The sequence below is a fragment of the Haliaeetus albicilla genome, unplaced genomic scaffold (genome assembly GCF_947461875.1).
Source record: "Haliaeetus albicilla unplaced genomic scaffold, bHalAlb1.1 scaffold_148, whole genome shotgun sequence".
Taxonomy (NCBI): domain Eukaryota; kingdom Metazoa; phylum Chordata; class Aves; order Accipitriformes; family Accipitridae; genus Haliaeetus; species Haliaeetus albicilla.
The window spans coordinates 20,948-36,807 of NW_027212434.1; the positions used below are offsets into that span (position 1 = coordinate 20,948).

General features: G+C 65.0%; 1 protein-coding gene across 1 annotated transcript in view; it reads left to right on the plus strand.

The window, feature by feature from the left end:
• LOC138684096 (liprin-alpha-3-like) overlaps positions 1-15,860 on the plus strand; it is a 49,148-nt gene that overhangs the window by 6,519 nt on the left and 26,769 nt on the right. The window contains 13 exon segments of the mRNA XM_069777811.1: positions 1,377-1,623; positions 3,746-3,847; positions 5,472-5,636; positions 6,495-6,569; positions 7,475-7,549; positions 8,333-8,533; positions 10,430-10,576; positions 11,551-11,685; positions 12,993-13,076; positions 13,863-13,994; positions 14,605-14,667; positions 14,779-14,858; positions 15,824-15,859. Coding sequence (XP_069633912.1) covers positions 1,393-1,623; positions 3,746-3,847; positions 5,472-5,636; positions 6,495-6,569; positions 7,475-7,549; positions 8,333-8,533; positions 10,430-10,576; positions 11,551-11,685; positions 12,993-13,076; positions 13,863-13,994; positions 14,605-14,667; positions 14,779-14,858; positions 15,824-15,859 — 1,526 coding nt within the window. The 5' untranslated portion in view covers positions 1,377-1,392.

Below are 15,860 nucleotides of genomic sequence, written 5' to 3' on the forward strand. Positions count from 1 at the left end.
ACCTGTCCCGTGACGTGTGAGGTGCTGCCCGTGTCACGTCGCAGGCAGGATGCATGCAGCGCTGCCCGTGCCATGCCGCAGGCAGGGTTGCAGGCAGCACGCAGGCGGTGCTGAGGGTGCTGTGCCGCAGGCAGGATGGCATGCAAGGCTCAGGACCTGCAGGCAGGATGATGTGCGAGGTCCTACCTGTGCTGTGACGTGCGAGGTGCTGCCCGTGTCACGTCGCAGGCAGGATGCGTGCAGCGCTGCCCGTGTCACGTCGCAGGCAGGGTTGCAGGCAGCACACAGGCGGTGCTGAGGGTGCTGTGCTGCAGGCAGGGCGCCGGCAGGATGATGTGCGAGGTCCTACCTGTGCCGTGACGTGCGAGGTGCTGCCCGTGTCACGTCGCAGGCAGGATGTGTGCAGTGCTGCCCGTGCCATGCCGCAGGCAGGGTTGCAGGCAGGCCATGCGTGGTGCTGAGGGTGCTGTGCTGCAGGCAGGATGGCATGCAAGGCTCAGAACCTGCAGGCAGGATGACGTGTGAGGTCCTACCTGTCCCGTGACGTGCGAGGTGCTGCCCGTGTCACGTCGCAGGCAGGATGCGTGCAGCGCTGCCCGTGCCATGCCACAGGCAGGGTTGCAGGCAGCACGCAGGCGGTGCTGAGGGTGCTGTGTTGCAGGCAGGATGGCATGCAAGGCTCAGGACCTGCAGGCAGGATGACGTGCAGGGTCCTACCTGTCCCGTGACGTGCGAGGTGCTGCCCGTGTCACGTCGCAGGCAGGATGCGTGCAGCGCTGCCCGTGTCACGTCGCAGGCAGGGTTGCAGGCAGGCCATGCGCGGTGCTGAGGGTGCTGTGCTGCAGGCAGGATGGCATGCAAGGCTCAGGACCTGCAAGCAGGATGACGTGCGAGGTCCTACCTGTCCCGTGACGTGCGAGGTGCTGCCCGTGTCACGTCGCAGGCAGGATGCGTGCAGCGCTGCCCGTGTCACGTCGCAGGCAGGGTTGCAGGCAGCACGCAGGCGGTGCTGAGGGTGCTGTGCCGCAGGCAGGGCGCCGGCAGGATGATGTGCGAGGTCCTACCTGTGCCGTGACGTGCGAGGTGCTGCCCGTGTCACGTCACAGGCAGGATGCGTGCAGCGCTGCCCGTGTCACGTCGCAGGCAGGGTTGCAGGCAGGCCATGCGCGGTGCTGAGGGTGCTGTGCTGCAGGCAGGATGGCATGCAAGGCTCAGGACCTGCAAGCAGGATGACGTGCGAGGTCCTACCTGTGCCGTGACGTGCGAGGTGCTGCCCGTGTCACGTCGCAGGCAGGATGCGTGCAGCGCTGCCCGTGCCATGCCACAGGCAGGGTTGCAGGCAGCACGCAGGCGGTGCTGAGGGTGCTGTGCCGCAGGCAGGGCGCCGGCAGGATGATGTGCGAGGTGCTGCCCACCATCAGCGAGGACGCCCGCCGGGGCTCGGGCTGCCCGGAGGAGCCGGGGCTGGAGCAGCTGATGGTGCAGATGCTGCGGGAGCGGGAGCGGCTGCTGGAGACCCTGCGCGACACCCAGGAGGGGCTCGCCACCGCCCAGCTCCGCCTGCGCGACCTGGCCCACGAGAAGGATTCGCTCCAGCGGCAGCTCGCCAGCGCTTTGCCCCAGGTGGGCGGGGCCGAAAAGGGTGGGGCGGCAAGGGAGGGGCGGGGCGGGGCCGAGGGGAGGGCAGAGTTAAGGGGAGAGGGCGGGATGGAGGAGGGAGAGTGAAGGGTTAAATGGGGTTGGGGGCGTGGTTTGGTTGGGGGTGTGGCTAGTGGAGGGGTGTGGCTAGTGGATGGGGTGTGGCTAATTGGGGTGTGGCTAATGGAGAGGTGTGGCTAACGGGGGGTGGAGCTAGCAGCCAGGCTGTGGGGTGGGCAGAGTTAAGGGGAGAGGGTGGGATGGAGGAGGGAGAGTGAAGGGTTAAATGGGGTTGGGGGCGTGGTTTGGCTGGGGGTGTGGCTAGTGGAGGGGTGTGGCTAGTGGATGGGGTGTGGCTAATTGGGGTGTGGCTAATGGAGAGGTGTGGCTAACGGGGGGTGGAGCTAGCAGCCAGGCTGTGGGGTGGGCAGAGTTAAGGGGAGAGGGCGGGATGGAGGAGGGAGAGTGAAGGGTTAAATGGGGTTGGGGGCGTGGTTTGGTTGGGGGTGTGGCTAGTGGAGGGGTGTGGCTAGTGGATGGGGTGTGGCTAATTGGGGTGTGGCTAATGGAGAGGTGTGGCTAACGGGGGGTGGAGCTAGCAGCCAGGCTGTGGGGTGGGCAGAGTTAAGGGGAGAGGGTGGGATGGAGGAGGGAGAGTGAAGGGTTAAATGGGGTTGGGGGCGTGGTTTGGTTGGGGGTGGGGCTAGTGGAGGGGTGTGGCTAGTGGATGGGGTGTGGCTAATTGGGGTGTGGCTAATGGAGAGGTGTGGCTAACGGGGGGTGGAGCTAGCAGCCAGGCTGTGGGGTGGGCAGAGTTAAGGGGAGAGGGTGGGATGGAGGAGGGAGAGTGAAGGGTTAAATGGGGTTGGGGGCGTGGTTTGGCTGGGGGTGTGGCTAGTGAAAGGGTGTGGCTAATGGAGAGGTGTGGCTAACGGGGGGTGGAGCTAGCAGCCAGGCTGTGGGGTGGGCAGAGTTAAGGGGAAAAGGTGGGACGGAGGAGGTAGAGTGAAGGGTTAAATGGAGTGGGCGTGGTTTGGTTGGGGTGTGGCTAACGGAGGGGTGTGGCTAGTGGAGGGTGTGGCTAATGGGGGTGTGGTTAGTGGAGGGGTGTGGCTAACGGGGGTGGGGCTAGCAGTCAGGGTGTGGGGTGGGCAGAGTTAAGGGGAGAGGGTGGGATGGGGGAGGTAGAGTGAAGGGCTAAGGGGTGGGCGTGGTTTGGTTGGGGGTGTGGCTAGTGGATGGGTGTGGCTCATGGGGGTGTGGCTAATGTGGGGGTGTGGCTAAAGGGGGGTGGGGCTAGCAGCCAGGGTGTGGGGTAGGCAGAGTTAAGGGGAGAGGGTGGGATGGGGGAGGGAGAGTGAAGGGTTAAATGGGGTTGGGGGCGTGGTTTGGCTGGGGGTGTGGCTAGTGAAAGGGTGTGGCTAGTGGAGGGGTGTGGCTAGTGGAGGGGGTGGGGCTAGAAGCCAGGGTGTGGGGTGGGCAGAGTCAAGGCGAGGAGGTGGGATGGAAAGGGAAGCATTTGGGAGGGGGCGTGGTTTAGTTGGGGCGGGGCCAAAAGGGGTGGGGCGCAATGGGGTGAGGCTTTGGGGCGGGGTTTGTGTGGGAGGGGTTTAGGGGAGGGGCGTGGGGTGGGTAGAGTTAGGGCAGGGAGAGGTAAGGAGAGGGGCGGGGCTACACGGGGCGGGGCTTGAGGGGGCAGGGTCTGAGTGGGAGGAGCTAAGGGGTGAGAATGGGTCGGGGGTGGTATCAAGGGGGCGTGGTTTAGTTTGGAGGCGTGGCCAATAAGGGGCGTGGCTAGTGGAGGGCGTGGTCAATGCGGGGGTGGGTGGAGTTAAGGGGGTGGAGCAGGGAGGATGGGGCGTGGCTAAGAGGCGTTGCTAGTGGAGGGGTGTGGTTAGTGGAGGGGGTGTGGTTAGTGGAGGGGTGTGGCTAACGGGGGCGTGGTTATTGGCGGGAGCTGGGCTAGTGACCAGGGCACAAGTTGGGCAGAGTTAAGGGGAGGGGGCGGGGCTAAGAAAAGGGGCGTTGCTCAAGAAGGGGGTGGAGCCGAGGGAGGGGGCGGGGCCGTGGCTGTCCCCTCCCACCCCAACCCCGGCACCGCCCCCAGGAGTTCGCGGCGCTGACCAAGGAGCTCAACCTGTGCCGGGAGCAGCTGCTGGAGCGGGAGGAGGAGATCGCCGAGCTCAAGGCCGAGCGCAACAACACCCGGGTGAGGGCACCGCGTCACCACCGCGTCACCACCGCGTCACCGCGTCACCGTGATGTCCCCACGTCCCCATGATGTCCCCATGTCCCCAGCTCCTCCTGGAGAACCTCAAGTACCTGGTGTTCCCCAGGTCCCCATGATGTCCCCAGGTCCTCCTGGAGAACCTCAAGTGCCTGGTGTCCCCCATGGCCCCATGATGGCCCCATGATGGCCCCATGTCCCCACGATGTCCCCGTGTCCCCAGCTCCTCCTGGAGAACCTCGAGTGCCTGATGTCCCCATGTCCCCACGATGTCCCCGTGTCCCCGGCTCCTCCTGGAGAACCTTGAGTGCCTGATGTCCCCGTGTCCCCACGATGTCCCCACATCCCCAGCTCCTCCTGGAGCACCTCAAGTGCCTGGTGTCCCCCATGTCCCCATGATGTCCCCATGATGTCCCCATGTCCCTGGGTCCTCCTGGAGAACCTCGAGTGCCTGGTGTCCCTCATATCGCCATGTCCCCATGCTGTCCCCATGTCCCCACGATGTCCCCAGCTCCTGCTGGAGCACCTCGAGTGCCTGCTGTTCCCCATGTCTCCATGTCCCCATGTCCCCATGGTGTCCCCATGTCCCCACGATATCCCCGTGTCCCCAGCTCCTCCTGGAGCACCTTGAGTGCCTGGTGTCCCCCATGTCCCCATGATGTCCCCAAGTCCCCAGCTCCTCCTAGAGCACCTCAAGTGCCTGGTGTCCCCCATGTCCCCATGATGTCCCCATGATGTCCCCATGTCCCTGGGTCCTCCTGGAGAACCTCGAGTGCCTGGTGTCCCTCATATCCCCATGTCCCCATGATGTCCCCATGTCCCCACGATGTCCCCAGCTCCTGCTGGAGCACCTCAAGTGCCTGGTGTCCCCCATGTCCCCATGATGTCCCCATGGTGTCCCCATGGTGTCCCCATGTCCCCACGATATCCCCGTGTCCCCAGCTCCTCCTGGAGCACCTTGAGCGCCTGGTGTCCCCCCTGTCCCCAGGATGTCCCCATGTCCCCATGATGTCCCCATGATGTCCCCATGTCCCCAGCTCCTCCTGGAGCACCTCAAGCACCTGGTTTCCCCCTTGTCCCCATGATGTCCCCATGATGTCCCCACAATATCCCCATGTCCCCAGCTCCTCCTGGAGCACCTCGAGTGCCTGGTGTCCCCCCTGTCCCCATGATGTCCCCATGTCCCCATGATGTCCCCATGATGTCCCCATGATATCCCTGTGTCCCCAGCTTCTCCTGGAGAACTTGAGTGCCTGGTGTCCCCCCTGTCCCCATGATGTCCCCATGTCTCCATGTCCCCATGATGTCCCCATGGTGTCCCCATGTCCCCACAATATCCCCATGTCCCCAGCTCCTCCTGGAGCACCTCAAGTGCCTGGTGTCCCCCATGTCCCCATGATGTCCCCATGTCCCCATGATGTCCCCATGTCCCCAGCTCCTCCTGGAGAACCTTGAGTGCCTGGTGTCCCCCATGTCCCCATGATGTCCCCATGTCCCCATGTCCCCAGCTCCTCCTGGAGCACCTCAAGCACCTGGTTTCCCCCATGTCCCCATGATGTCCCCATGATGTCCCCATGATATCCCCATGTCCCCACGATGTCCCCAGCTCCTCCTGGAGCACCTCGAGTGCCTGGTGTCCCGCCACGAGCGTTCCCTGCGGATGACGGTGGTCAAGCGCCAGGCTCAGTCCCCCGCCGGGGTCTCCTCCGAGGTCGAGGTCCTCAAAGCCCTCAAGTCCCTCTTCGAGCACCACAAGGCCCTCGATGAAAAGGTGGGTGCTGGGGTGGGGGGGGGTCATGGGTGCTCTTCGGGATGGGGGTCTAAGGGGTCTCAGGGAGTTCCTGGGGTGACATGGTGGGACCCAAGGGGGGTTCAGGGGTGCCAGGGCAGGTTCTGGGGTCACCCATGGGGGACCTGGTGGTCCCCAGGGAGGTCGCAGGGGTCCCAGTTTGAGCTGGTGGGACTTGGTGGTCCCCAAGGGGATCTCAGGGGGATTCTGGGGTGACCTGGTGGGACCTGGTGGTGCCCAAGGGGGTCTCAGGGGGGTTCTGGGGTGACCTGGTGGTCCCCGGGGAGGTCTCGGGGGTCCCAGTTTGACCTGGTGGGTCCTGGTGGTCCCCAAGGGGGTCTCAGGGGGGTTCTGGGGTGACCTGGTGGGATGTGGTGGTCCCCAAGGAGGTCTCAGGGGTCCCAGTTTGACCTGGTGGGACCTGGTGGTGCCCAGGGAGGTCTCAGGGGTCCCAGTTTGACCTGGTGGGACCTGGTGGTGCCCAGGGAGGTCTCAGGGGTCCCAGTTTGACCTGGTGGGACCTGGTGGTCCCCAAGGGGATCCCAGGGGGGTTCCTAGGGTGACCTAGGGCATCTGGGTGGTCCCATGGGACTTGGGAGATGGGAGGACTGGGGACACCAGTAGATGTTGGAGTGACCCAAGGGGGAGGTCTCCTGGGGGTCTGGGCACAGTCCAGGGGGTCCAGGAGGTTCAAGGGGGGGTTCTAGGGAGCCTGGTGGACCCCCAAGGGGTCCTTGGACGATCCTGGTGGGTTTGGGGGACCCTGGGGGGGTCCTGGGGGCACCCAAGGGTGCTAGAGGGGCTGTGGGTCACCCCCCCTCCCCGTTTTGTCCCCAGCAGGTTCGGGAGCGGCTGCGGGTGGCTCTGGAGCGGGTGGCCGTCCTTGAGGAGGAGCTGGAGGTCTCCAACCAGGAGGTGGGTGATGCCGTGGGGCAGGTGACACCGTGGGACCTGGTGACACCAGAGGGTGGGTGTCCCCATGGGTGGGTGTCCCTCCGGGTGGGTGTCCCTATGACGTGGTGTCCCCATGACATGGTGTCCCCATGGTTGGGTGTCTCTATGGGTGGGATGTCCCTATGATGTGGTGTCCCTATGGGTGGGATGTCCCCATGACATGGTGTCCCCATGGGTGGGTGTCCCCATGACGTGGTGTCCCTATGGGTGGGGTGTCCCCATGGATGGGTGTCTCTATGGGTGGGTGTCCCCATGATGTGGTGTCCCCATGACGTGGTCTCCCCATGGAGGGACGTCCCCATGACGTGGTGTCCTCATGGTTGGGTGTCCCTATGGGTGGGACATCCCCATGGTTGGGTGTCCCCATGGGTGGATGTCCCCATGGGTGTGTGTCCCCATGACATGGTGTCCCCATGGGTGGGATGTCCCAATGGGTGGGTGTCCCCATGATGTGGTGTCCCCATGGAGGGATGTCCCCATGATGTGGTGTCCCCATGGTTGGGTGTCCCTATGGGTGGGACATCCCCATGGAGGTATGTCCCCATGGTTGGGTGTCCTCATGGGTGGGTGTCCCCATGACGTGGTGTCCCCATGATGTAGTGTCCCCATGGTTGGGTGTCCCTATGGGTGCTTGTCCCTATGATGTGGTGTCCCTGTGGGTGGAGTGTCCCTATGGATGGGTGTCCCCATGGTTGGGACATCCCCATGGTTGGGACATCCCCATGGTTGGGTGTCCCCATGGGTGGGACATCCCCATGGGTGGGTGTCCCCATGGGTGGGAGGTCCCCATGGGTGGGCATCCCCGTGAGGTGGTGTCCGTCCCGGTGGGGGGTGTGACATCCGTCCGTCCGTCCGTCCGCCCGCAGTCGCTGTCCCTGCGGGAGCAGCTCTCCCGGCGACGCTCCGGCCTGGAGGACACGCCCAGCGACGGGGACACCCCGGTACCAGGGGTCAGGGGTCACGGGGGGGGGGTCGCCAGGGGTCGGGGATGCCCTGGGGTTAGAGGTCAGGGGTCAGCGGGAGGTTTCCTGGGGTAGGCGGTCGTGGGAGGGGGATGCCCTAGGGTCAAGGGTCGCAGGTTGGGGGTCACAGGTCAGAGGTCATGTGTCAGTGTCAAGGTCATTGATTGGGGCAGGGGTTGGGGTCAGGGGTCAAGGTCGTAGACTGGGGTCAGGGGTGGGGTCAGAGGTCAAGGTCAGATGTAAGGGGTCAGGGTCAAGGTTGGCGGTTGGGGTCAGAGGTCGGGGTCAGAGGTTGGGGTCAGGGGTCAATGCCAGAGGTTAGGGGTCAGGCTTGAGGTGGGAGATTAGGGGTCAGGGGTTGGGGTCAGGGGTCAACACCAGAGGTTAGGGGTCGGGGCTCAAGCTGAGAGATTAGAGGTCAGAGGTTGGGGTCAGGGGTCGGGGTCAGAGGTCAGGGGTCATGTCTCGAGGTGGGCGATCAGGGGTCAGGAGTTGGGGTCAGGGGTCGGGGTCAGAGGTCACAGGTCATGCCTCAAGGTGGACGACTGGGGGGGGCAGTGTTGGGGGTCAAAGGTCAGGGGCCACATCTCGAGGTGGGCAATCAGGGGTCAGAAGCGAAGGGTCAGAGCCTGGGGTCAGAGGTCAGGGGTCACGTCTCGAGGTGGGCGACGGGGCCTCCGAGTCCAGGGTGCGTCATGTCGTGCTCGGAGGCCGCATTTGGCCACCCGCGTCCCCCCCATCGCCATTTTGTGTCCCCCCCAGGGCACCCCCGAGTCCCGCCGCCGCGAGGCGGAGCTGGAGGCCTCCCTGTGCCGGCAGCGAGCGGCGGCGGCGCAGCAGCGGGAGCGGGCGGCCGCCCTGTGCCGGCAGCTGGGGCGGCTGCAGGAGGAGGCGGCCGCGGCCCAGAGGGAGCTGGCGCGGGCCCAGGAGGCCGGGGCCAAGCTCCAGAGGGACCTCAAGGAGGTGGGGACCGGGGGGGGACCCCCAAAGAATTTGGGGAGAGGGAGGAGGAGGGGGGACACGCACACGGAGGAGACACCCTGGCAAGATGGCGGAGGGGCAGGCCCGGACTGGGGAGCAGGCCTCAAACTGGGGAGTGGCCTCCAACTGGGGAGCAGGCCTCAAACTGGGGAGCGGCCTCAAACTGGGGAGCGGCCTCAAACTGGGGAGCAGGCCTCAAACTGGGAGCACCCCCAGACTGGGGAGCAGGCCTCAAACTGGGGAGCAGCCTTGAACTGGGGAGCAGGCCTCAAAGTGGGGAGCAGGCCTCAAACTGGGGAGCAGGCCTCAAGATGGGAGCACCCACAGACTGGGGAGCAGGCCTCAAACTGGGGAGCAGCCTTGAACTGGGGAGCAGGCCTCAAACTGGGGAGCAGGCCTCAAGATGGGAGCACCCACAGACTGGGGAGCAGGCCTCAAACTGGGGAGCAGCCTTGAACTGGGGAGCAGGCCTCAAAGTGGGGAGCAGGCCTCAAACTGGGGAGCAGGCCTCAAGATGGGAGCACCCACAGACTGGGGAGCAGGCCTCAAACTGGGGAGCAGCCTCAAACTGGGGAGCAGGCCTCAAACTGGGAGCACCCCCAGACTGGGGAGCAGCCTCAAACTGGGGAACAGCCTCAAACTGGGAGCACCCACAGACTGGGGAGCAGGCCTCAAACTGGGGAGCAGCCTTGAACTGGGGAGCAGGCCTCAAACTGGGAAGCAGGCCTCAAACTGGGGAGCAGGCCTCAAACTGGGAGCACTCCCAGACTGGGGAGCAGCCTCAAACTGGGGAACAGCCTCAAACTGGGAGCACCCCCAGACTGGGGAGCATCCTCGAACTGGGGAGCAGGCCTCAAACTGGGGAGCAGCCTTGAACTGGGGAGCAGCCTTGAACTGGGGAGCAGGCCTCAAACTGGGAAGCAGGCCTCAAACTGGGGAGCAGGCCTCAAACTGGGAGCACTCCCAGACTGGGGAGCAGCCTCAAACTGGGGAACAGCCTCAAACTGGGAGCACCCCCAGACTGGGGAGCATCCTCGAACTGGGGAGCAGGCCTCAAACTGGGGAGCAGCCTTGAACTGGGGAGCAGCCTTGAACTGGGGAGCAGGCCTCAAACTGGGAGCACCCACAGACTGGGGAGCAGGCCTCAAACTGGGGAGCAGCCTTGAACTGGGGAGCAGCCTTGAACTGGGGAGCAGGCCTCAAACTGGGAGCACCCACAGACTGGGGAGCAGGCCTCAAACTGGGGAGCAGCCTTGAACTGGGGAGCAGCCTTGAACTGGGAAGCAGGCCTCAAACTGGGGAGCAGGCCTCAAACTGGGAGCACTCCCAGACTGGGGAGCAGCCTCAAACTGGGGAACATCCTCAAACTGGGAGCACCCCCAGACTGGGGAGCATCCTTGAACTGGGGAGCAGGCCTCAAACTGGGAGCACCCACAGACTGGGGAGCAGGCCTCAAACTGGGAAGCAGGCCTCAAACTGGGAGCACCCACAGACTGGGGAGCATCCTCAAACTGGGAGCACCCCCAGACTGGGGAGCAGCCTCGAACTGGGAGGGCCCACGGGCTGGGGAGCAGCACAAAATGGGGGGGGCACCCACAGACTGGGAGGGGAGCACCCACAGACTGGGGAGCATCCTCGAACTGGGGAGCATCCTCAAACTGGGAGCACACCCAGACTGGGGAGCATCCTTGAACTGGGGAGCATCCTCAAACTGGGAGCACCCATGAGCTGGGGACCAGCACAAAATGTCTGTCCCTTTCCCCGTCCCCATCCCATTCCCATTCCCATCCCCGTCCCCATCCCTGTCCCCATCCCATTCCCATTCCCATCCCTGTCCCCTTCCCCGTCCCACGGGGTCCCACGGGACGCCGGGAACAGGCACTGGCACAGCGGGAGGACATGGAGGAGCGCATCACCACCCTGGAGAAACGCTACCTGAGCGCCCAGCGCGAGGCCACCTCCCTGCACGACGCTAACGACCGCCTGGAGAACGAGCTGGCCAGCAAGGACTCGCTCTACCGCCAGGTGTGGGGGGGCACATCCCCTGGACCCCCACCCTGGGACCCCCACCTTGGGGACACCACCTGGGGGACCCATGCTGGGATCCACCACCCTTGGGAAACCCACCCTGGGACCCACCACCTTGGGATCTCCACCCTTGAAAGCACCACCATGGGACCCACCACCTGGGACCCCCACCCTGGGGCACCCATGCTGGGACCCACCACCCTGGGAAACCCACCCTAGGACCCACCACCTTGGGACCCCCCACCATCCTGGGACACCCATCCTGGCATCCACCACCCTGGGAAACCCACATTGGGACCCCCCACCTTGGGACCCCCCACCATCCTGGGACACCCATCCTGGCATCCACCACCCTGGGAAACCCACATTGGGACCCACCATGCCAGGACCCACCACCCTGGGACACCCACCACTCTGGGACACCCACCCTGGAACACCCCACATTGGGATCTCCACCCTTGAAAGCACCACCATGGGACCCACCACCTGGGACTTCCACCATGGGACCCCCACCCTGGGACACCACCTGGGGACCCAGGAACCACCAACTTGGGACCCACCACCTTGGGACCCACCACCTTGGGACCCACCACTTGGGACCTCCACCCCAGGACCCCCATGTCCCACGGTGACATCCGTGTCCCAAAGATCTCCATGGGGTGATGTCCCCATGCCCCACAGTGACATCCCTGTCCCAAAGAGCTCCATGGGGTGATGTCCCCATGTCCCACAGTGATGTCCCTGTCCCAAAGAGCTCCATGGGGTGATGTCCCACGTGACATCCCCACACCAGGCCCTCCATGGGGTGATGTCCCCACGATGGTGGGCTTGATGGGACAGTGTTCCTCCACCGAGGAACTCCAGTGGATGATGTGCCCCACCCCATGGCCAAAAGTCCCTCACCCCATGGCCGTGTCCCCCACCCCATGAAGATGTCCCCCCCCTCCATGGTGATGTCCCCATCCCCACAGAGTGAGGAGAAGGGCCGGCAGCTTCAGGAATGGTTGGAGGACGCCAAGGCCAAGCTCCAGCAGACCCTGCAGAAAGCCGAGACCCTGCCCGAGATCGAAGCCCAGCTGGCTCAGAGAGTGGCAGCTCTCACCAAGGTGGGGGGGGTGGTCCTGGGGGGGGTCCTGGGAGGTTCTTGGGGTGCTATGGAGGGTTTATGGGGGGGCTCTGGGGCATGACAGCCCTCACCAAGGTGGATGGAGGGTCTAGGGGGGAATCCTGGGTGTCCTGGAGGGGTTGGAGGGAAACTTGGGGTGGTCTTGGGGGGTGCTGGAGGGTTCTGGGGGTCCTGGGGGGTTCTGAAGGGGTCCTGGGGGAGTTCTGGAAGGTTCTGGGCATCCTGGGGAAGTCCTGGGAGGGGTCTTGGAGGGTTCTGGGGGGGACCTGAGGGTCTTGGGGGGATCTGGGGGGTGTCTTTGGGGGCTTAGGGGGGTTTATGGGGGGCTATGGGGCACTGCAACCCTCACCAAGGTGGGGGGGGTCTGGGGGGGATCCTGGGGGTCCTGGAGGGTTCTGAAGGGGTCCTGGGGGAGTTCTGGAGGTTTCTGGGTGTCCTGGGGGGGGTCCTGGAAGGTTCTGGGGGGGTCTTGGGCAGTCCTGGGAGGTACAGAGGAGGTATCCATCCCCATGTCCTCATGGGTCCCCATGTCCCCATTGGTCTTGATGTTCCCATCCATCCCCATGTCCCTCTTGGTCTTGATGTCCATGTCCATCCCCATGTCCCCATTGGTCACCATGTCAATGTCCACCCCCATGTCCCCGTTGGTCCCCCATGTCCCCAACCATCTCCATGTCCCTGTTGGTCCCCATGACCATGTCCACCACCATGTCCTTATGGGTCCCCGTCCATCCCCATGTCCCTCTTGGTCTTGATGTCCATGTCCATCCCCATGTCCCCGTTGGTCACCATCTCCATGTCCATCCCCATGTCCCCATTGGTCTCCAATGTCCCCAACCATCTCCATGTCCCTGTTGGTCCCCATGACCATGTCCACCACCATGTCCTCATGGGTCTCTGTCCATCCCCATGTCCCTGTTGGTCTTGATGTCCCCATCCATCCCCATGTCTCCGTTGGTCCCAAATGTCCCCAAACATCTCCACGTCCCTGTTGGTCCCCATGACCATGTCCACCACCATGTCCTCATGGGCCCCCGTCCATCCCCATGTCCCTCTTGGTCTTGATGTCCATGTCCATCCCCATGTCCCCATTGGTCACCATGTCCATGTCCATCCCAATGTCCCCGTTGGTCCCCATGTCCATCCCCATGTCCCCATCCATCTCCATGTCCATGTCCATCCCCATGTCCATCTCCATCCCTACGTCCCTGTTGGCCCCCATGTCCGTGTCCATCCCCACGTCCCCATCCATCCCTGTGTCCCCCCATGTCCCCCCCACGTCCCCAGGCCGAGGAACGCCATGGGAACTTTGAGGAACGCCTACGGCAGCTCGAGGCCCAACTGCAGGAGAAGAACCAGGAGCTGCAGCGGGTGAGAGACGGGACCCCCAACTGGGGGGAGTCCTTGGGGTCTGGGGGCATCCCCTGGGAACTGGGGGTGCCCTTGGGATTTGGGGCTCCCTGCAGGCTGAGGGTCCCTGGAGACTGAGGGGGGGGGTCTTGGAGTATCTGGGGGGGCTGAGGGGGGTCATGGGGATGTGGGAGGGGGGTCTTGGAAGAGTGCATGGGGAGGGGCATGGAAGGTTTTGGGGTATGGGGGGGCTTCATGGGGTCATTAGGGGGCTTGGGGGGTGCATGGGGGATTTTGGGGTCCCAGGGGGCTTGGGGGGGGTTACTGGGGGCCTTGGTAGGTGGGGGGGGGGGGGTCAGGGGGTCCTGGGGTGCTTGGAGTGGCTTGGGAGGTCATTGGGGGGCTTGGGAGGTGTGGGGGGGTCTGTTTGGGGTGCAAGGCATTCATTGAGGGGCTCAGGGGGGTCATTGGGGGGCTGGGAGGGTGCATGGGGTGTTTTGGGGTGCGGGGGGGGTTGTTGAGGGGTACAGGGGGGTCATTGTGGGGGTGCAGGGGGGGTCATTGGGGGTCTTGGAGAGGTTATTGGGGGGTCTTGGGGGGGGCTGGGGTTCTTGGAGGGGGTCACTGGGGTGGTGGTGGGATATTTTGGGGTGCAGAGGGGTCCGTAAGTAGCTCACGGGGGGGGGGGGGGGGGATTCATGCTCCTTGACGGGGGGGCTCTGGGGAAAGGATGGTGGTGTTGGGAAGGGGGGGATGTCAGTGAGGCCCCCTCCCCCGATGTTGGGGACCCCCCCCCCCAAAAAAAAGGCTCGTCAGCGGGAGAAGATGAACGACGAGCACAACAAGCGGCTGTCGGAGACGGTCGATCGGCTGCTCTGCGAGTCCAACGAGCGGCTCCAGCTTCACCTCAAGGAGAGGATGGGGGCTCTGGAGGAGAAGGTGGGGGGTCTGGGGGGATCTGGGGGGGGTCTGGGGGGGTCTGGGGGGTCCTGGAGGGGTCTTGGAGGGGTTCTTGGGTGATCCTAAGGGGGTCTGGGGTGGTCATGGAGGAGAAGGTGAGGGGGCTGGGGGGTCCTGAGGGGGGACCTGGAGGGGCTGGGGGGGGGTTCTTTTTTGGGGGGGTCTGGAGAACCAGGATGGGGGGCTGGAGGAGAAGATGGGGGTGCTGGGGGTTTCTGGGGGGGGGTCCTGGGGAGGTATGGGAGGTCCTGGGGCGGGTTCTGGGGGGGTCCTGGGGGTCTGAGGGGGTCTGGGGAATTGGAGGGGGGATGGAGAAGAAAGTAGGGGGGTTTGGGGGGTTATGGAGGGGTCGGGGGGGTCTGGGGAGCTGGAATGGGGGGGCTTTGGAGGAGAAGGGGGGGTCTAAGGGGGTCCTGTGGAGATCTGGGGGGGTTCTGGAGGGTCTGGGGGATCTGGAGAGCTGGGAAGGGGGCCCTGGGGGAGAAGGTGGGAGGTCTGGGCGTTCTGTGGTGGTCCTGGGGATCTGGGGGGGGGGCCTGGATTGTTCTGGGGGTCCCTCCCCCCCTGACCTGTTCCCCGGCCCCCCCAGAACTCGCTGAGTGAAGAAATCGCCAACATGAAGAAGCTGCAGGACGAGCTGCTGCTCAACAAGGTCTGGGGCGAGGCGGGGGGGGGGGGGAGAGTCCTGGGGGGGGCTTTTTGGGGGGCTGGGGGGGGTCCCCAGCACTGACAACACCCCCCAAATCCCACACACCCCCCCCAGGAGCAGCTCCTGGCGGAGATGGAGCGGATGCAGCTGGAGCTCGACCAGCTCCGGGGACGCCCCGTCTCCTCCTACTCCAGGTACCCCCCCCCAAGGACCCCCCCCAGCACCCCTCCAGGACCCCCCCGGGCTCCCTCCCCCCCCCCCCCCCCCCTGTGGCCCCCCCCCTCCTGTTTCCAACCCCCATGGGAACCCCCCTACTGCCCTGGGGGCTCCTCTAACCCCCCCTCACTGCTCTGGGGGACCCCCCCTCACACTGCCCCAGGACGCCCACAACCCCCCCTCCCCACTGCCTTGGGCCCCCCCCACTGCCACAGGACCCCCCCAGCAGTCCCTTGGTTACCTCAGAACACTGCGCCCCCCCCCCCCCATTACCCAATTAAACCCCCCCAACACCCCCTCACTCCCCTGTAGACCCCCCCACTACCCCAGCACACCCCCCCCGGGAACCCCCACCACTACTGCAGCCCCCCCCAAATTACTCCAGGACCCCCCCAAGCCCCTCCCACTGCTCCAGCACCCCCCCACTCCCCTGGGGACCCCCCCACTACCCCAGAGCCCCCCCCAATGACTTCAGGACCCCCTTATCCCCTCCCATTACTCAAGGACCCCACACTCCCCTGGGGACCCCCCCACTATCCCAGGACCCCCCCCAGGCCCCCCCCCAATTACTCCAGGACCCCCCTAGCGCCTCCCACTACTCCAGCACCCCCCCACTCCCCTGGGGACCCCCCCCACTACCCCAGAGCCCCCCCCCGATGACTTCAGGACCCCCCCTATCCCCTCCCATTACTCAAGGAACCCCCAGGCCCCCCCTCCCTCCCCTGGGAACCCCCCCCCACTACCCCAGAACTCCCCCAGCCCCCCCTCCAATTACTCCAGGACCCCCCTACCCCTCCCATTACTCAAGGACCCCCCCCATCACTACCCCAGCACCCCTTAACAACCCCCCCCCCCCCAAATCCTCCTCCAGCCTGTCCTGATCTCTCTCTGGGGGCCGGGGGGGGACGTGCCCCCCCCATGCCGTGCCCCCCCGGCCCCCCAGGTCCCTGCCGGGCAGTGCCCTGGAGCTGAGGTATCCC